The sequence below is a fragment of the Piliocolobus tephrosceles genome, chromosome 2 (assembly GCF_002776525.5).
Source record: "Piliocolobus tephrosceles isolate RC106 chromosome 2, ASM277652v3, whole genome shotgun sequence".
Lineage (NCBI taxonomy): Eukaryota > Metazoa > Chordata > Mammalia > Primates > Cercopithecidae > Piliocolobus > Piliocolobus tephrosceles.
In genome coordinates, this window is record NC_045435.1 from 119,971,345 (window position 1) to 119,989,936 (window position 18,592).

The window sequence follows — 18,592 nt, forward strand, 5'->3', positions numbered from 1 at the left end:
AAAATATCTTTGGTAATTTGAAGAGCACACCACACCTGTATGGGAAATAGTCTGCGCAAGAAAATCAGTAGTATTGCACATCCACTTGAAACTTGTTCTTGTATTAAAAGAAGGACTTGGTAAAGTTATACCATGAACACGATAATAGCAACCATCATAGCCACACCAGCACCACTGTTTCTTACTGTTTATTAAGCACTCAATATGGGCCTGACTTAGAGCTAAATACTTAACATTTATTGTTTCATTTATTCTTCCATACTACATTACGTATGGACTAAGTGTACTGTTATCTCATTTAAGCAGTTAGACTCAGCTTTGTTACTTGCTCGTGGTCACACAGCAGGTAAGTTGTGGCAGTACCAGCACTCAATCTCGAATCTGCCAGACACCAAAACCCAGACTCGTAACCAGAAGACTACCATTGTCTTCTCTTATCCATAGTGGTTATAATCTTATATAATTGAATATGCCAAGTTAAATCATTAATATTTTTAAATGGGTATTGGCAGACATAGTAATGTCAAAAGTAATGGTGCAAAGATTAGTACATAACTGTAATAGTTAGGATTGTTAGTCTGGTACCAAGATAGATGCAATGTGGTTAAGCATAGAAGCGTATACAGTGCAGTACCATCCATGCATCCTAACTGCAATATTTAAAATGGGAGATAAAAAACAGCATATTTAGGAAGCCAAAGATAAATTCACTACAGGTGCAGCTTTGCTCGGAACAGAAGAGTTGTGTTGAGAATTGTGGGTTAATTATGTGTGTGTACACACATAATTATGTACGCGCACACACACACATGTATTTGCTTTTGCTTTTTGTTTTATATATATTAGACTCAACGGGTCATGTATTTGGTACAAAGAAAGGAGAGTTCTGGACTTTTGAAGAGACCTGGATTCTCTATTGACTTTGCCTATGGTAGCCTTTGATAAATCATTTAAACATAGCATATATGTGGGAGTTCTGAGACTAAACTCCTTGAATTAATTTGTGGGTCTGCCATTTGTTAGCTTTGTAATTTTGGATTAAGATAGTCACATTTTTTGTGCCTTAATTTTTTTTAGATTTAAGGTGGCTTGCTATGAGGAAGAATCAAATATGACATGTAAGTCTCTCACTCGTAGTTGGAATATGACACGTGCTCAGGTTTAGCACATACCTAATCTCCAAGATCATCTCTGGCAGAAGGCTTCCAGAGCTGAGTTTTTCCGCCCTTTGCTTCCTGTGATCGCCCCTTCCTCTCTCATTTAGCAGGCTCCTTTTCGCCCTCTGCCGGCGGACAGTGGCAGAACCCAGCTTTCTGGTTGCTATGGGTACCGAGGTAACGCGGTAACTAAGGAGACCAAGACGGAAACTCCCTGCGGCTATCCGCGGCCAGCCGGCGGTGGTGACGCGAGAGGCTGGGGTCTCCAGGTGGGTTGTCTGGCTGCGGGTGGATGAGGGAGAGGAGCGTCTCTGAGTCGGCCTAGCGGGCCGCAAGCCGGAACTAGTTGGTGCGGCGAGCAAAGCGCGCAGAGCTGCTGGAAAGCGGACTCAGCTCGGGTGGAGCTGGAGGCACAGGCCCAGCAGGTGTTTGCTGAGCTCTGGCCATATGCTGACATAGTGCCAGGCCTGCAGGCAGCAGGATGGGGCCCTGGCCTGAGGAGTTGAAAGCCTTTGGTATACACCAAAGACTTCCTAGCCCAAGATGCTAATGGATAAATGAATCAAGAGTGAACCCCAGACAGGGGGACTTCATCAGTTGTACCGCTTCTGCAGCCCGACCCTTTCAAATACCAGCCCCTTTTATCCTTTGAAGTCATTTGCACCTTATGAAAAATTTGGCACCCTGAGAAACCATGTTTCATCCCCTTTTGTAGCCTTTAGTCTGCCTGCGCGTTCACATGCACCCACTTCCTTGAAGTTTACTCACAAGTAGACTATGGTGCGAGATGCCCGATTCCTGAGACACCTGAAGTTGTGGATGTTTATTGTTTTCTTCCCAAAATCAGCAGTAGAGAGACTCAGGTATATAAGGTTCAGTTATATATATTTTATAGCTTGACTTAAAATCTAAAGTTAGCAAAGCTCATTTAAAAAAATAGTAAAGTTGAAGCTACACAGGATTAAAATTATACAAACTGTATGATTATACGAACGTAACGACTCCCTCTGCCTTTCTCCAATTTAGCTTATCGTATAGTCTACACAGAGGCCTTCCACAATTTTACCAATTGTATTACAAATAAATTGTTTGAAAGTAGTTCCTTCATGTCTTTCAAGACACTTAATAATTCTTGCAATTAGGTTATTTGCTTTTTCATTTTTACCTACTTCCCTCACCAGAGTGTAAGTTCAGTGAAGACTGGTATTATACCTGTCTGTTTGACCTTGTTCCTCAGTGCTTAACCTGACACCCGGCAGGAAGAGAGTTCAGTGTATATTTGTTGATTGCTCATCAAGATCGGTAGGAAGCATTGAAAAAATAAAACAGAAAGGTTAGTTGAAGTGGGAAAGAGGTTATGTTTAATCTTTTGCCATAGGGTAGGTTGTGCAAAAAAATAAAAGCAGTAGAAAAAAATTACTTGCTTAGCACATTATTATTGGCACTACATTATGTGTGGGGACTGTACTGATTGCTGGGGTTTCAAAGGTCAATGGTAGGACTACCCTCAAATATTTGGGCTACTTAGGGAAACAAAATCTATATAAACAAAGATACAAAAAATAACACAAGGTAACATACAATAGCAAATGAGTGTAATAGACATGGTCTTTGTATACGAGGAGAAGCTTGGTTTCGATGGAGGGAAGCTTCATGATACAGGCGACCTTCGAATTGAGCATTGCATAGAATAAAACTTGTTGAGCAGAGAGGTAAATACTAAAGCTCATTATGTAAAAAACATGAAAGCAGAGATGCTAAGGGTAAAGTAGAATCTTGATGCTCCATTTTCTTTTCTAGGTAGTTTCTAAGGCTATTCCTTCTCTAGGTAGTTTCTAAGGCTGCCCCTTTCCCTGAACCATGAGCTCTCTGGAGGTCTTATAGGAGCCCACAGCTAGACAAGTCAGGTCACAAATCAGACGCCTTTTATTTAATATCCTGCAAATTAGAGGGGGAGAGGGTCCTTACCATTTTCTACGTGGATAAGCTGAAGTTCAGAGAATTTCTATCGTGCAAAGATCTTCTGACTTTAAATCCAGTGAATTTAGGATACCTAGGTTTTCTGACCTTAAATTCAACACCCTTTAATATTGCTTATTATTTTTAATTGAAAGTATTTTAAAATGGCATCTTGTCCCTTGATATCTAAAGGTAAAGTTTCTCAGTTGTTCTCAAGGGAACCTGCCTATAGAGGGTAAAAAATGGGCGACTTGGGTACCAGTTAGTGCCTTGAAGCAGTATTTTATTACCAGATATCTTGTTTGGCTGAAAGACTGAATGCAACCTGAAGTCAATACCTATATTAGTCCATTCTCACACTGCTATGACGACATACCCAAGACTGGGTAATTTACAAAGGAAAGAGCTTTACTTGACTCACAGTTCTGCAGGGCTAGGGAGGCCTCAGGAAACTTACACTCATGGCAGAAGGGAAAGCAAACACGTCCTTCACATGGTGGCAGGAAAGAGAAGGATGACAGCTAAGTGAAGGGGGTTCTCGTGAGAACTTACTAAAAGAGCATGGAGGAAACTGTCCCCATGATTCAATTATCTCCCACCAGGGCCCTCTCACCACATGTGGGAATTATGGGGATTACAATTCAAGATGAGATTTGGGTGGGGACACAGCCAAACCATATCAATACCTGCTTTACTTTTAGAATTTTTGCTATGAGAATGTGGCACATTTATTTAGTAGGACACTCCAGCACAAGATACTATTCTAGGAATCATGTATTATCAGTTTTTGCCTTATAATTTTTTAAAATATTTTAAAATATATATATTTTAAATAAGGATAATTAGAGGAAATGTTAAAATTAAAATTCTTTTAATTATTAAAAGCAACTATTTTAAATTCTTATTTAACATTTCTTTCTTGGGTCTGTGATTTCTAAGTCCTATGGTACTAAATGCCTAAACATGTTAATTCACCCAAAGTTGCTTGCTAATTAGACCCTTTCAAAATATTGCTTCAGTAAGGAAAAATCCCTACTTACAGTACGGTTTTTAAGTTTTGAGCCTAACATGATCTGAGTCATTAGAAGAATTAACTAACCTTAGATAAGTTTCCAGTTACAAAAAGTGGCCCTTCTTGTAAACAGCAGTTTCCTAAACCTCCCTTTCTGCCAATGGTGTCCTCTTGCACCTCTAGCTGAATGCTCTGAGTTTCTAGCTGTATGAAACTCAGCTTCTAGCTGAGCATTGTAAATTCCTTGTTTCCATTCTGTGGCAGTAGGTTTTGATGTGGGGGTTGCTTTCTCAAAATAGGAACACGTGTAGAAGGATCATCAAACCATCCTGGACAATTTTGGGTTATATTGGGTATTATGTGTGAGGAAAAATGGGGTTGTAGACAGAAAAATAATGTAGTCTAACAAATCAGGAACTAGAAATTTTTCCAAATCACTACTAAATTTTTGGTAATTAGTTATAAAAAATTTGACCAAAAGACACAAGGAAGTATAAGTTTTGCATAATAAGGAGTTTATCTGTATTCCTCTGGTTTTATTAGGTGCCTAAAATTTTGTGCTTTACTATTCTTGCTGCTGACATTGTTATATCCTTGCTATCCCAAGAAAGGTGACTAAATTCTCTGTTGGCTTTACAAAAGGAAACAGGCAGAATAACATGACTCAGAATGATAATCTCCCCTTTTTCTTCATACAAGGAAATTGGCTTATGTAGGTGACTTGATAAAATACGTAATTGAGAAGAAGGCTTACTAATTGCATTCAGTGAAGTGAAATTCCCCTTAAATAAGACCATTTATTGGTTAAATAACATTATCAGCAGAGCTACAAATCTCAGTCATCTTATTGTAATGAGATTTACAGATGTTCGTTCATTTTTTTGTATTGGTAAAGTCAATCATATATCAGTTTAGCTTTATATATATACATACACATAAAATTATATTGTATATCTCAACGTGTAAGCAAAATTATAGCAATTTAGATTATTTTAATAATCAGACAGATTGACTTTGGGGATTATTTTATCTCTTTAATGATAATAATAACATTATGGAAGTTTTTGTGACAAAGTTATCAATTGTAGGCAAGAGGCCAGTATTTCGATTCCCTGAATATGATCAGAAAGCAATACAGATTCCATGTTATGGATCAGGATTATTCCTGGAGGTTTTTGAAAGGTGCCTTTGCTAGCTGCTATTTGATAAAAATGGTACAAAAATACTACCTACAAAAATGAGGGAGAAAAAGGGAATTACACTTGAGAATGCTACCACCTCCCTCCCAAAAAGCAAACCGAATCTTAGTTTTCCATTCCTATGGTATCTTTATTTCTCTTTGACACTTAATTTAGCTTTGAGAGACAGGACTTGGTGGTTGAAAATTGAGTCTGAGTGAGACGCCTCCTATAGATTCTTCTATCAAAATGCCCTGTGATATTGTGGTTGTTTGTGTGGATTTCCCCTTGATTGTGAGGGTCTCAAGGGAAGACACCATGGCTTATTTGCCACCGTGACTTCAATACCTGGGACCACTAATAGGGATCACAAAGGAACAGTTAAGTACATGTTTGTGGATTGAAGGTACAAATATAATTAGTCCCATGATGCAACCACTACCTTATTTAAAATGTAGTAATTATTTTGTGTAATTCCATTTTGCAATTATCTTCAGAGAGTAAATTCCTAGAGAATTTCCTCCAAAATGGTGAAGATCTACCCTTTCAGGTTAGATTTAATTTTTGGAGATAGTCCAAGTAATTTGGAGATAGGTTTGAGTGAAAAAAATAGTTGCTCCTATTGCATGATCATTTTTAATTTCAAATGAGCCACAACAAAACGGATTTGTGTGTTTGTTGGTGATAACAGATTCTTTTTTTTTTTTGGAGACAGAGTCGCACTCTGTCACCCAGGCTGAAGAGTGCAGTGGTGTGCAATCTTGACTCACTGCAACCTCGACCTCCCAAGTTCAAGTGATTCTCATGCCTCAGACTCCTGAGTAGCTGGGATTACAAGCATACACCACCACACCTGGCTAATTTTTGTATTTTTAGTAGAGACGGGGTTTTGCCATGTTGGTTAGGCTGATCTTGAACTCCTGACTTCAAGTCATCTGCCCACCTCAGCCTCCCAAAGTTTTGGGATTACAGGCGTGAGCCACCGCGCCCAGCCATAAAATGGATTCTGTAGACAGTTTCAAAAGAGGTGTTGCAAAAATGTTTTTAATCAGTGGTTGCATCGTTGAAATATAAGATAGTCTCCCAAAGGAACAACAATGAAGAATCACTCATTTGGTTACGTAGACTTTCATGTCGCAATAGTCTTTTATTAGGTAACTCCAATTTTGGTGCTTTCCTTCCTTAAGTCTTAGAGCAAAGCTTCTAGACTTACGTTTTCCCTGCTAAATCCCTATTAGACTCTTATTAGCTACAGAATAAATTTCAAATGCTATAAACTTGACATTTAAAGCCACTTATTGTTGGGCCTTAGCCACTATATCTAAATTCATGTTTATTTTTTTTTTCTTCCATGTAACCGGCACACCAAGCAAGTGTAACTACTCATTAGTCCCTTATTCAAGGTTTATTATTTCCAATAGTATGGAATATTCATCTAATCCATATCTTTATTTGTAAGCCTCCTTTCTCCTTCAAAGCTTTACTTAAATGCTAGCCAGCTGAATTCTCTCTTTTCTTTCACTTCCTGTATTCTCACATGTATAAATTTTATAGCCCTTATATTTTTTACCTTGTTTTATGGCTTTTATATTTAGGGTCTTATATGCCCTATTTTACTCTAAACCATTTGAGCTCAGAAAACAAACTTCTTTGGGCCTCGACTCCTCTCCATACCTCTCAGTACACTGCCTTGTATATAGCGGAAGCTTAATGCATGTTTATTGTGGTTATGAGGACACACATAGGAACAAATAAATAAATGACAACATCAAATGGTATGAGCATTTAAGTCTATGGTCACTATAATATTGATTCATATTCCTTAAAAAGCTCTTAGAACTTGTAAATTTTTATTCCTATAAAAATCTAATAGTTGTTCATGTGACTTGATAATTCAGCATTACAGAGTAAATTATTATAGAACAATGAATAATTGGGATACTTGGGAAACAGGGTGTTCTGAATAATTTAATTTTCTGGTTAACTCAAATTAAGCAGAAAGTCCTTTTTGTTTCATTTCTTGTTGAAATATTCTTTCTAAAATATGCTAATTTCTGATCTTAGCCAAAGAGTATCATTAAAATTTTCTTTGATAAATGAGGATATTAGAATGCCTTTGGGTAATTATTACATACCTTAATTTTCATTTTATATTGTCATATATATATAAAAAGATTATTGGATTTAGATTGTATCTCAAAGATTCTTTTCATTTCTCTCTGCATGGCCTTGGATATTATTTTTAGATAGAACAAATACTTGGTATACTTTTATAGCCTTAGCGATAGAAAGAGCCAGAATACGTGATTTAGTTTGTTTTAATGAATGCATCCTCCACTTTTAGTTGACTATTTCCCTAGTCTTTTGTTATACAGTTGACCCTTGAACAACATAGGTTTGAACTGCACAGATACACTTATAAATAATGTTTTAAAAATAATAGTTACACTCATGTGCTTGTCCCTCTTGCTTCCCCTTCCATGTCCTCTACCTCTTCCATCTCTGCTACTCCTGAGACAAGACCAACTCCTCTTCTTCTTCGTCTTCCTAAGCCTACTCAGTGTGAAGCCCCTTACCATGATTCACTTCCACTTAATAAATAGTAAATACATTTTCTCTTCTTTGTGATTTTCTCAATAACATTTTCTGTTATCTAACTTACTTTTTAAAAGAATATAGTATATACATACATATAACATACATAATGTATTCATTGATTATGTTATCAGTAAGGCTTCTGATGAACAATAGGCTAATACTAAAATTTTGGGGAAATTAGAAGTTATACACAGATTTTTGGGAGATTGGTGCCCCTAACCTTTATATGTTGAAGGGTCAGCTGTACATAAATATTGGTGGAATTTTAATTCCATCAGACATATTACATGTCTAACTTTATTAGTACATAAATACTTACATAACTTATATTTAAAATACAGTAATTTCTAGGTTTCCACAGGAAACTTGTTCCAGTAACACCCTCACACCTTGCAAACACCAAAATCTAAGAATGGTCAGGTTCCTTATATAAAATGACATAGTATTTGCATATAGCCTACACATAACCTACTATATACTTTAAACCAGTTCTTGCTTACTTATAATACTTAATACAATGTAAATAGTTGTACATTTTTGTTTTTTTTTATTCTAATATATTTGATTCTCTGGTTGCTACGTGGCTGCAGGGGACAAAGGCTAGCAGTGTATAATTTTTACTGTTTAAACTTTGATTCAGCCTTTTTCCTCATAAAGTTTTAAAAACATTCCTGAACTATATGGAGTTTTGAATTTGTAACTTATACTGCTTCACCTCTGCCATAATTCTTTTGTCTTTGTTACTTTTACAGAAGTGTTTACAAATCAGAATAACTTTTAGACAACATTAAGGTGGTAATCATGAACACGAAAGATTTTGTAGTTCTTCCATGGGGAAAACCTGGAAATTCTGTAAAGCTAAAATATAGGTGAGTTAATATATATTTATTTCTTAATAGGAATAGTTGCAAAGCTCCTATATATTGTAATTTTGACTATTTTGTGAATTCTTATCTTCATTTTTCACATTTCTGTATTTTTATCTCTAAGAATATAGCTTTGAAATGCTATAAATCTATAATAGTTTAAAAATGAAGATTAAAAATACTTATTCCACAAGAACCAATGTGACAAGTTATAAAAGTTTGGTTCATTACCTATTAAAGTAATGCAACAGAATGTTAAACATATTTTTCATGGCCCTTATTCAAAATTAAGTAAGGATTATCCTGAAATTTAGGGAGACTATTGGGGTGAGAGACCCCTAACCAGGAAATTGAAAGCACTACATACTTTAGCCCTTTATATAAAGGACATTTTGTTGAATTGACCTTTTCTGGGAGAGGTCTGTCCTAGATGACAGGGAGATGCATTCAGCCAGAGCCAAACAATTACTGGCATCCTGGGAATTTTATGATCTTGCAGGAGTATGGGAGAGTATAGCTCCCAGTTTGTCTATGATGTCACCTACAGTCACTGGAAATACTTAGGGCTTTCCTCTTAAATATCAGTAAGAGGCAGCCAGCATGGGTTGAGGACAGACTTTTTTTTTTTTTTTTTTAGATGAAGTCTTGCTCCCTTGCCTAGGCTGGAGTGCACTGGCACGGTCTCGGCTCACTGCAACCTCCGCATCCCAGGCTCAGGCGATTCTCCTGCCTCAGACGCCCAAGTAGCTGGTATTACAGGCGCATGCTACCACACCTGGCTAATGTTTGCATTTTTAATAGAGACAGTGCTTGGCCGTGTTGGCCAGGTTGGTTTACTCCTGACCTTAAGTAATCCTCCCACCTCTACCTCCCAAAGTGCTGGGATTACAAGTGTGGGCCACTGCACCCGGGCCAGACTACCATTCTTAATTTGAGTTTCTGAGTTTTTTGATCCAGATCAATAGCTTTGTGGTTATTTGATTTCTTCAAAGCTATTCTAATGCTCTCTTCACCTTTGAGATACTGGGTATAAAAGCATTGTGTAAACTGGAAATGTTATAAAAATATATGGCATTATCATTATTAGTATACCATATTTTTGGTGGGGAGAGGTGCTATCTAATTGCTAGGACTACAAATTTTGTTAATAGAAAAAGAAAAAGGGGCATGCATTATTTGATTTTAGTGACATATTTCAGGCCATATGTCTATACCTATAAACATTCAGCCAACAAACATTTATTAAGTGTGCATTTTCTATTTACTGTGCAAGGGAATGATGGCTACGAAAGCAGGAAGTGATGGTCCTGGCACTCCAAAAGCTTACAGAGAATATGAATGAGTACAGTTACATTGACAATATAGAATGAAGCATGATGTGATGTGTACAGGCAAGGGACTAGGAGAGAACATGGCTCAAACTGCTAGAGCAGGAGCGAGGAAGTACCCAAGTTCTGAGTGAGAGATGCAGTTAATTGGGTAGTTATTGGGTGAAACTTACGCAAAGGCACAGAGACCACATGATTTTGGGGACTTCTCAGACATATCCAATTGTCTAAGAAGAAAGGTGGAGAAAAAAATAGGGTCTAGATGATAACTAACTTGTATGTCATAGTAAAGAGTTTGGAAATAAGTTGGAATCACTATTCCCTGGCCTGTCCATCTCCCTGATCCACAAACCATTAAAAGCCAGCACAGGAATACCCACTCATGGTAATTACCATAGAGTTCCCTTTCTCACTTTTTCCTTGTTCCAAGCCTGTTCTTGTTGGACATTGTCTTTACATTGTCTGACGTTCTGGTGTTCTTCCAGTCCTCTTGACCTCTTTCCCAGCTCCTAAACCATTTCAATCATCTTTCTAGTCCTTGGGTTTGTTCTGATGATTAGAAATCATTTGCTAGTTTTCACACCATCTGTATTGACTCTAATATATTCAAATAGTTTGATGCACAATATATAAAACAGCAATTTTTTTTTTCTATATAGGCAACATACATATTTTTGCTCAACTGATCATTTTGGAAATCTTAAAGAAATCTCTTAAACAATAAATTAAATAAATAAAGCTGAGGATCAACCTTAGCTTCCCTCAGTGGCCTTGCTTTCCCTTTATAACTCTGTGTATAACATTATCTCCATGAGAAATCCTCTGTTTTGTGTGAGATCCATACAATCCACTCTTGACCATAAACTTGACCACTTGGTCAGTAGGCCAGTCTTTTTCTTCACCCTTACCCTTTTCCTCTACCACAGTGGGACTTCAAAAACATCAGAAGTCTTCTAAGCAAATGAGTGACACAATCATATTTGTTCTTTCAACTCTTCTCCTGTAAGCAGTTTGTGAAGTGTGGTAGGCTGTCAAGACTTTAGGCAGGGAGATAAACTGAGGGACTCATCCTGAACTGTACCTGCAGCCCATTTCAGAATGGTCTGTTTCAGGAAAAGACACTATTGTCCTCCTCCTGACAGCTCAAATAAGAAACATGGGATTATTTTAGATTTCTTCGTTGTTCCCTCTCTAATCAGTCACCTACTTCTGATCAGTTTCCAACTTGTTAATTCTATTTTCTTACATTTCTCAAAAGCTCAATTTTTCTCTCCATTGCGCCTGCTCAGTCAGACTAGCCCAAATTCTCTATTAGTTGGATTACTGGAATAGTCTACTAATTGGTTGTCTTGCTTCTAGCCTTGTACCCTCTAATTGACTTCCTTTGATACAGACTGAGTGATCTTTCTAAATGCAAGTCTGATCAATTCTCTTAAAACCCTTTAATGATCCTCATTGTTCATGCAATATAAATCCCAATTTCTCATCATGGCTTACAAGGCTCTTCGTGATCCTGTCCACTTCAGCAGTTTGATTTTTTGCTACTTTTCCTATTCTGCACTTAATATCTGGTCACAGAGAACTTCTAATTTCTTGACCCATCCATTACTCTTTCCTACCTGTGTCCACACCCCTTTCTTTCTGGAACACTGCACTCACCACTGCCCTTTGACTGGCTAAGTCCTTTCATCCTTTAGGTCTCAGCTCATCCTTTACCTTCTCCAGGAACTGTTTCTGCATTCACAGGACTGGGGTATGTGCTCTTTCTTTGTGCCCAGGTAGCCCCCTGTACTTCCTCAATGACAGCCCTATTCCACTATATTTCAATTACTTTCATGCTTATCTATTCCTCTTAATACCTGAAGCTCCATTGTATTTCACATCCTATTACCTAGCAGTGTTTATTTGCCGTAGTAGCTGCATTACTCATTGTGGAGTAGATACAATGAAAATAAACACCTCTCTTTCTGTATCTTAGCCAGTTTCTCTGAACCCTCTGGACAGCCCTTCCTATCACTTTCTGTATATCTTCCTGGATTGTGTCTGCTTGGGACATATCCTTGGCCCGCTTGCTTTTTGGTAATTGCTTGCTACCTCTAGAAAGATTTCTCCTGTCTGAGCTTCATTATGCCTTGATTTTGTTCCGTGCCATAGCATGCATGGGTGCCCACACTGCTTGATTGTAGTAAGACACTAATGTAATATTGAAGGAAGAGATTTGGACTTATAATGGTAAAAGCTAGATAATTAGTTTGCTTAGATCTATGAAAGAAAGAGTCGGTGGCTAATACTGATAACCAGACTTCATAAAATGAAGAAAACGTCTTTTGTCAAAGCTTAGTGAGTTTCAGATATTATAAAAATCTCTTGTACAGAAATTCCTGTACCAAAACCATTAATCGGAGCTTTCTTAATAGGTCTCAAACAGGTACTACATTTTCCCCCTCATCATACATATATGACATAAAGGTAGAAATTTAAAATTTTGGAGATGACCAGCTCAGCAAAAATGTATGTTTTGTCTATTGTTTTAAATACTGTGGTTCAAACTACTTGACTACAATGGAGGCAAAACAATATGAAAATTAGAAAATATTTTTATTTTGTTTTCTGTTTGTATGTCATAGATATTTGTGCATATATTAAAAAGTGCCTTATATATGAAGTTAATTATAATTTTGAACCCCTAGCAATGTAATAATTAAAACCAAAGTCTAAGATTTGAAGAGATAACTTGCTTCAGGATTTTGATGGAAGGCAAATGCTAACTTTAAAAACCAGATTTCAGAGTAGTATAAGAGAAATAGGTAAAGTATTTTATTTATTATTCATGATTTTAATTTAACAGAAAAAGATTATATAAAATTATTTTGGCTTTGCTTGTTTTTCTGCTTACTCCATTTAAATCTTATGTCTTCAGAAATGCTCAAGAACTGCGAATGGAGAAAGTCCAGTTAGAGTTTGAGAACCAAGAGATGGAGAAGAAACTGCAAGAATTCCGATCCACAAGAGGCAAAGAAAAGGAAGAAAGAGAGTGGGTGAAACTCTTAGAGAATTTTAGATGAATCAACTAAATTATTTAAAGAACTATTTTATATACTGTTGTCATTCCAATAAAAGCATTTAATGGATGGATAATTTCTGACTTTAACTAATGAACGAGCAATAGTAAAGGCCTTCTATTTTTTTGTTTTTGTGCCACTTAGATGAGGCATGTTGCTTTTTAAAATTACCATTACTTTTGTTTCTTCTGAACATTATTGGGTCTTATCCGTCTTATTTCCTTTTTATTTAACTTTTTGCTTTTCATTGATTTATGGTCTGGAATGTTTATGACAGCAGTGCATACTTTACCTTTTGCTCTCAGAAAATTGCCATCAATAGCAAATAAACACCAGTTTATGTTTAGAGTCATTTTTATTTATTCAAAGGCTTTTGGGAGCAAGAGGTCACATATATATATATACATAATGAAGATCTGAAAAATAAATACTATGACATATATATATATATATATATATATATATAAAGTCAGAATTGCTCAAACCCTTAAGTATATTTAAAATATTTTTAGCAAATACTAGTTAGCTGAAATTTTATTAATGAAAACTTTCTAATATTATGCTTATATATTTATACTAATTTTACCGAATTTATTGTTTTCTTATAAAATAATATAAATGATAACAAACAGAACTAATAATTATGTGATGGAAATTCTCTCTTCTTAGTTCTAGGCTAACTCCCAGCCCATTTTCTAGCACCCATTTTAATGACTAAAAATTTTCTCCACAAATGTCTTATCTTTGTATAAGTCTACATATATACATGTATATGAATGTATTTTGTTTTCAGTGAGTATATCTGTTGAATATATTGTGTCTTTTACTTTTTTTTTACAGATGAGTTCATCTAAAAATATGGAAATTAATTCATGTCCTACTATTTCACTTAATATATATTAGTGCTCTTATCACATGACAATGCCTTGATGTGATAAGAAAATTAGCCTAATTTTCTTAGTGGCTACATAATTTTTTTTGTGGATATAAAAATATTTATTTTTCAGATCTTTGTTATGTTTTTAGTATCTTATGATTATAATGCTGCCATGAACATGCTTCTTCATGTATTTTCACTTACATATGCAAAGCTATTTGTGGGATAAATTCCTACCTCTGTAATTTTAGGTCAATATGTTATTTGCATTTTACATTGTGATAGAAATTGAGAAATTGTCTTCCAAATAGGTGCCAAAAGTTTATAATCTTTTCCTACAGTGTATGAGAGTGCATGTTTCATGTCCGTTTGCTGGTACTAAATATCACCAAACTGTTTGTGTATTAAATTAACTTTTGTTTAGTCCTCAAAGTGATGACCATCAAATACCTAGAGGTACCTTCTTAACCTTTAATGACAATTCAAATGTGCTCATTATACTTTCAGTAGTATTTATCTTTAGAGTCCAATTCTTTGAAAAATATGCATAACTCATATACATAGCCCCTCTAATAATTAGAGCATTGGTTTAATCAGAGCATCTCATGTTGTATGTCATCCAGGATGACAAAGTTTATTATGTGTCTTGCTGCTTTTAATGACCTAGTGGCCAATTCTTTTACCTTCACTGATTCGAACTTTGTTTGGACTCCTAAATGGATCATGATACTCATCTGAGAATCAGAGTTGCTGAAATCAATCCTAATGAGTGAGTTTTTCTTAGCTGTGGAAGCTTTTCTAGATGATTCTTAACATTTTAAAGCGTGAGTTTTTACATTGTTTTCTGAGGTCACACAGATATTAAATGTCATAGCCAGAGCGAGAACCTGCCACTCACTAGCCAGGAAGATAGAAGTCTAGTGCTCCAATTTTAATTATTTATTCTGTGTGATGTTGGGCAACTGTTTTTTATATTATTATTTTTAATAATAATTGGACTCTCTGGCTTGATAACTTCAAAAATATTTTGTTATGCTCAAGTAAATGTGCTTCAAAAACTGTACAGCTGAAGTATGCCTTCTTTGTAATCTCTGTTATGTTTCAATGTGGGAGATCATTAGAGGTTTTAACAAGGAATTCATCACTTACTAGATCCACTGAATATTTTAGGGGTACTGGTTTGCTTGCTTTTCTTCTTTACATTTGTGGACATTTAGCTTCTAAAATTGCGTAAAGACCTGTAAAGTTTTCTATAAATTAAGAAAGCTATCTTTAGTCATTGTGAATATCAAGGAAATAGAATTCTTCATTTGTGTTTGTGTATTTCATTTTATTTATTTCTCCACAAAAGTCACAAATATGATAAAGCTATATTTTAAAATTACTGAGGATATTTTGACATTATTGATATTTCGTTTTCATTTTTTGCTTTTTTTTTTTTTTTTTTTTTTGCATGCTAACAACTGAATTTCCATTTCCTGAAACAGGAAAACTATATTTCTTTTCATTAAAGGGAGAAATGTATTTAGTAATTACATTTTGTCTTGTTTATACATATTAAAGGTCAAGCGAATATTACTGGAAATCTGGAAAAGTGGGCAAATTGGGTAATCAATCATATATGATGTCACAAAATAAAGGAAATGTTATTAAGGTAAGAAGATACTATTTGATTCTTACGCATTCTGCTAAGCAAGAAGATATTCTGTTTTAGGTCTTGTATTTTCTTCTATACTCGGAATATGCTCTCCTTATTTTAACAACTTTGTATATTATTCGATTTTTGATTTATTTTGTAGCGTAATATGCAACTTTCATTATTCAATTATGTTTTTGTTTTTCAGCTACAAACTGATTTCAAAATTTTACCTTGCAGTGAATTTTTCCATATTCCAAACTGAATTTTTTCATTTAGTGTGGATCTGGTTTAAAGTATATAAAATAGAACTCAATACTTCCAAACTAAGATGAAAGTTAATGTTGTTTAATATAACAAATGAGAAACTTTATTCCTATTTTTATATCAAATTTGTTTAGTGTTTTATATTCTGCTTCAATACTAATTTATTATTCATATACTGTTGATTCCATGTGTAAATATACCCAAGAAAAAAAAATGCTTTTCAGTTTCCCAGTTATAGAATTGCTGTTTCTTTACTGTGTGCTATAAAATATAATATTATATTGCAGATGAAAATCAGATAAGTGTTTTTACATAAAGAAAACAGTTTTGCTTCTGGATTCTTTAGTGCAAGATTCATGACTTTGTAAATATTAACTTACACAGCTTTTGTTTTTTATGTACCTATCATTAAACTTTCATTGGGTCAGTTGGAATCTACAAAGATCTTACTTGGCACTTCTAAAGTTTTTGGCTTTGAGAAAGCATTTTATTCTCTAGTGTCATTTCCCTATCTTAGGGAAACATCAATTATAAAACTTTTAACCCCCAAAATTAAAAAAACTTATCTCACTAGAAACAGGCTATTTGTAAGACTATTAAAAGAATCTATAGGTCAGATGAAAGGAGGCTGAATTAAAAGGGTAGAAAAACATATATAAGAAAAATGTGGAACCATAAAAGAGTAAGAAAGGAGAAGAGGAAGTCAAACATATAATTGATATTACAGGCTGGATTGACTAAGAGACAGCATAAAGAAGGGACTCAGAAAAGTGTAGGGTATACATTTAGAGTTGTGTTTGAATTTTCAAGAAAGTTGAAGTTAAGGGAGTAAATGTACTCCCTAGGGATTTGTAAAAAGTAGAGAGGTATAAAGAATAAAGCTTAAAGAATGCCAGTGTGTAAACTATATAGGCAAAGAGAACTTTAATATTCACTCAATAAGCTCAATAAGTGTTAATACCAGTCAACGGTTTAACTTCTTTTCCTTTCTTATCTCATTAAGTGCTTATATCACTCCTAAGAAGATGTTATTATTATTCCAGTTTCACAGATGAAATAATTTAACATCAAAAAAATTAAATAACTCACTCAAGGTCAAAAGTCAGGGCCAAGATTTAACATATAAGCTCTCAGGCTTGTCTAAGATAATTTGTCAGCTCCCTAGTGAAGAGAGATTGAGAAGAAAAAGAATGGCAGAAGTAAAATCGAAGTAGTTCAATTTTATAAGGACAAAAGTAAAGGAGAACATTTTTAGAAAATATGAAGTCAATAATGTCCAATATATTGTGTAGTGAAAAACTTTTTGAGTATCTATTTAGACCAGTGTTTCTCTAGGGGACAATTTTGCTTCGCAGGAGATATTTGACAATGTCTGGAGACATTTTCAGTTTTTAACATTGAGAGATATATTTTTTTGTTGTTGTTATTTTTATGTGTGTTTTTTCCTAAAGATATATAGTGAGTAAGGGCCAGGGGTGCTGCTAAACATCCTACAATGCACTTGACAACCCCCACAACAAAGAATTATTTGGCCCCAAATGTCAGCGATGCTGAGGTCTGGAAACTCTGTATTAGATTATATAGATTAACATTCACTTAACCTTTCCAAGCCTCTATTACCACATTTGTATACTTGCATAATAATACCTACTACTTCAAAGAGCTTTTGAGCAATGTCAAAAACTCTTTGAAATATGTGAAACCACTTTGTAATGATACCTAAACATTACATTAAAATGTCTATTCCTGGATAATGAAAATATTTAAAAGCCCTAAATGTGATGAGTGTGTCAACATTAAATAAGAGAGTAGATTTCAACTGGTTGAAAAGAAAAGGGTGGGAAGCAGTGAGTAAAGACTATTGTTGCAACCAGCATGAAAGTAGAGGGTGACCTTTCAAGGGTTTAATAGAATCAAGGAAAGACTTTATTAAATTCTTTTCTAGAATGTCAAGATGATGTGAGCCAGTTTGTAGAATGAAAGATGGACATCTTAGTAGAGGAAAGAGTAAAAATGTGGATGAAAGACGTGCCAGTTGCTGGGTGTGTGGTCTTTGAAGAGGTAGTTCATTAAAGAGGCCTTCACCAGGGAAGGAAGACATATTTTTGTGTGAGACAAGAAAGGTGGAAGAAAAAACAGGTGGCAATGAATATAAATTTTAGAGATTTTTTTGACAAGTGGTGAGGTAGGACACTGAAACATTTTAATAGGAAGACCTCAACTTCCTCAGGACAATTGAAGACAATATCATCTTCTCAGGTGAATGAAGGGAAATGGGATGAATTTGAGTTCTTGGGAATGAAGAGATTTGGAGTAGCCGCTGTGGGAGTTGTGATTGGGGATTAGCAGCAAATGAGTAAATGGATTGCCAAAGAGCCATAGAGCCTACTGAGGTTGTTCAGCATGGATTTGTAGGAGACTCTATAGTATTATTTTTATCACAATCGTACATAGATATTGGAGGTGTCAGAGGGAAGAGATAAGGTGATTGATGTTGGCACTGAAAAAGTTTTCACTCTGAGATTTTGAAAGTGTGGCTATTCAGAATGCTGCTTACGTGCCAGATTTGGTCATAATGGTGAGGTGGCTGAAGAGGCATTTAGATGTTCACAGTAGCCAGCTTGTTGAGGGTCTTCAAACCAGGATGTCAGG

General features: G+C 35.3%; 1 protein-coding gene across 1 annotated transcript in view; it reads left to right on the forward strand.

Moving 5' to 3' along the window:
* Window positions 1-323: 323 nt before the first annotated feature.
* Window positions 324-18,592, forward strand: part of ZBBX (zinc finger B-box domain containing) — a 141,367-nt gene continuing 123,098 nt past the window's right edge. Inside the window, exons 1-6 of the mRNA XM_023213527.1 lie at window positions 324-346; window positions 1,268-1,426; window positions 1,873-2,020; window positions 8,657-8,773; window positions 13,019-13,132; window positions 15,601-15,691. Of these exons, the coding sequence (XP_023069295.1) occupies window positions 8,706-8,773; window positions 13,019-13,132; window positions 15,601-15,691 (273 nt within the window). The 5' untranslated portion in view covers window positions 324-346; window positions 1,268-1,426; window positions 1,873-2,020; window positions 8,657-8,705. The remainder of the gene's footprint in view (window positions 347-1,267; window positions 1,427-1,872; window positions 2,021-8,656; window positions 8,774-13,018; window positions 13,133-15,600; window positions 15,692-18,592) is intronic.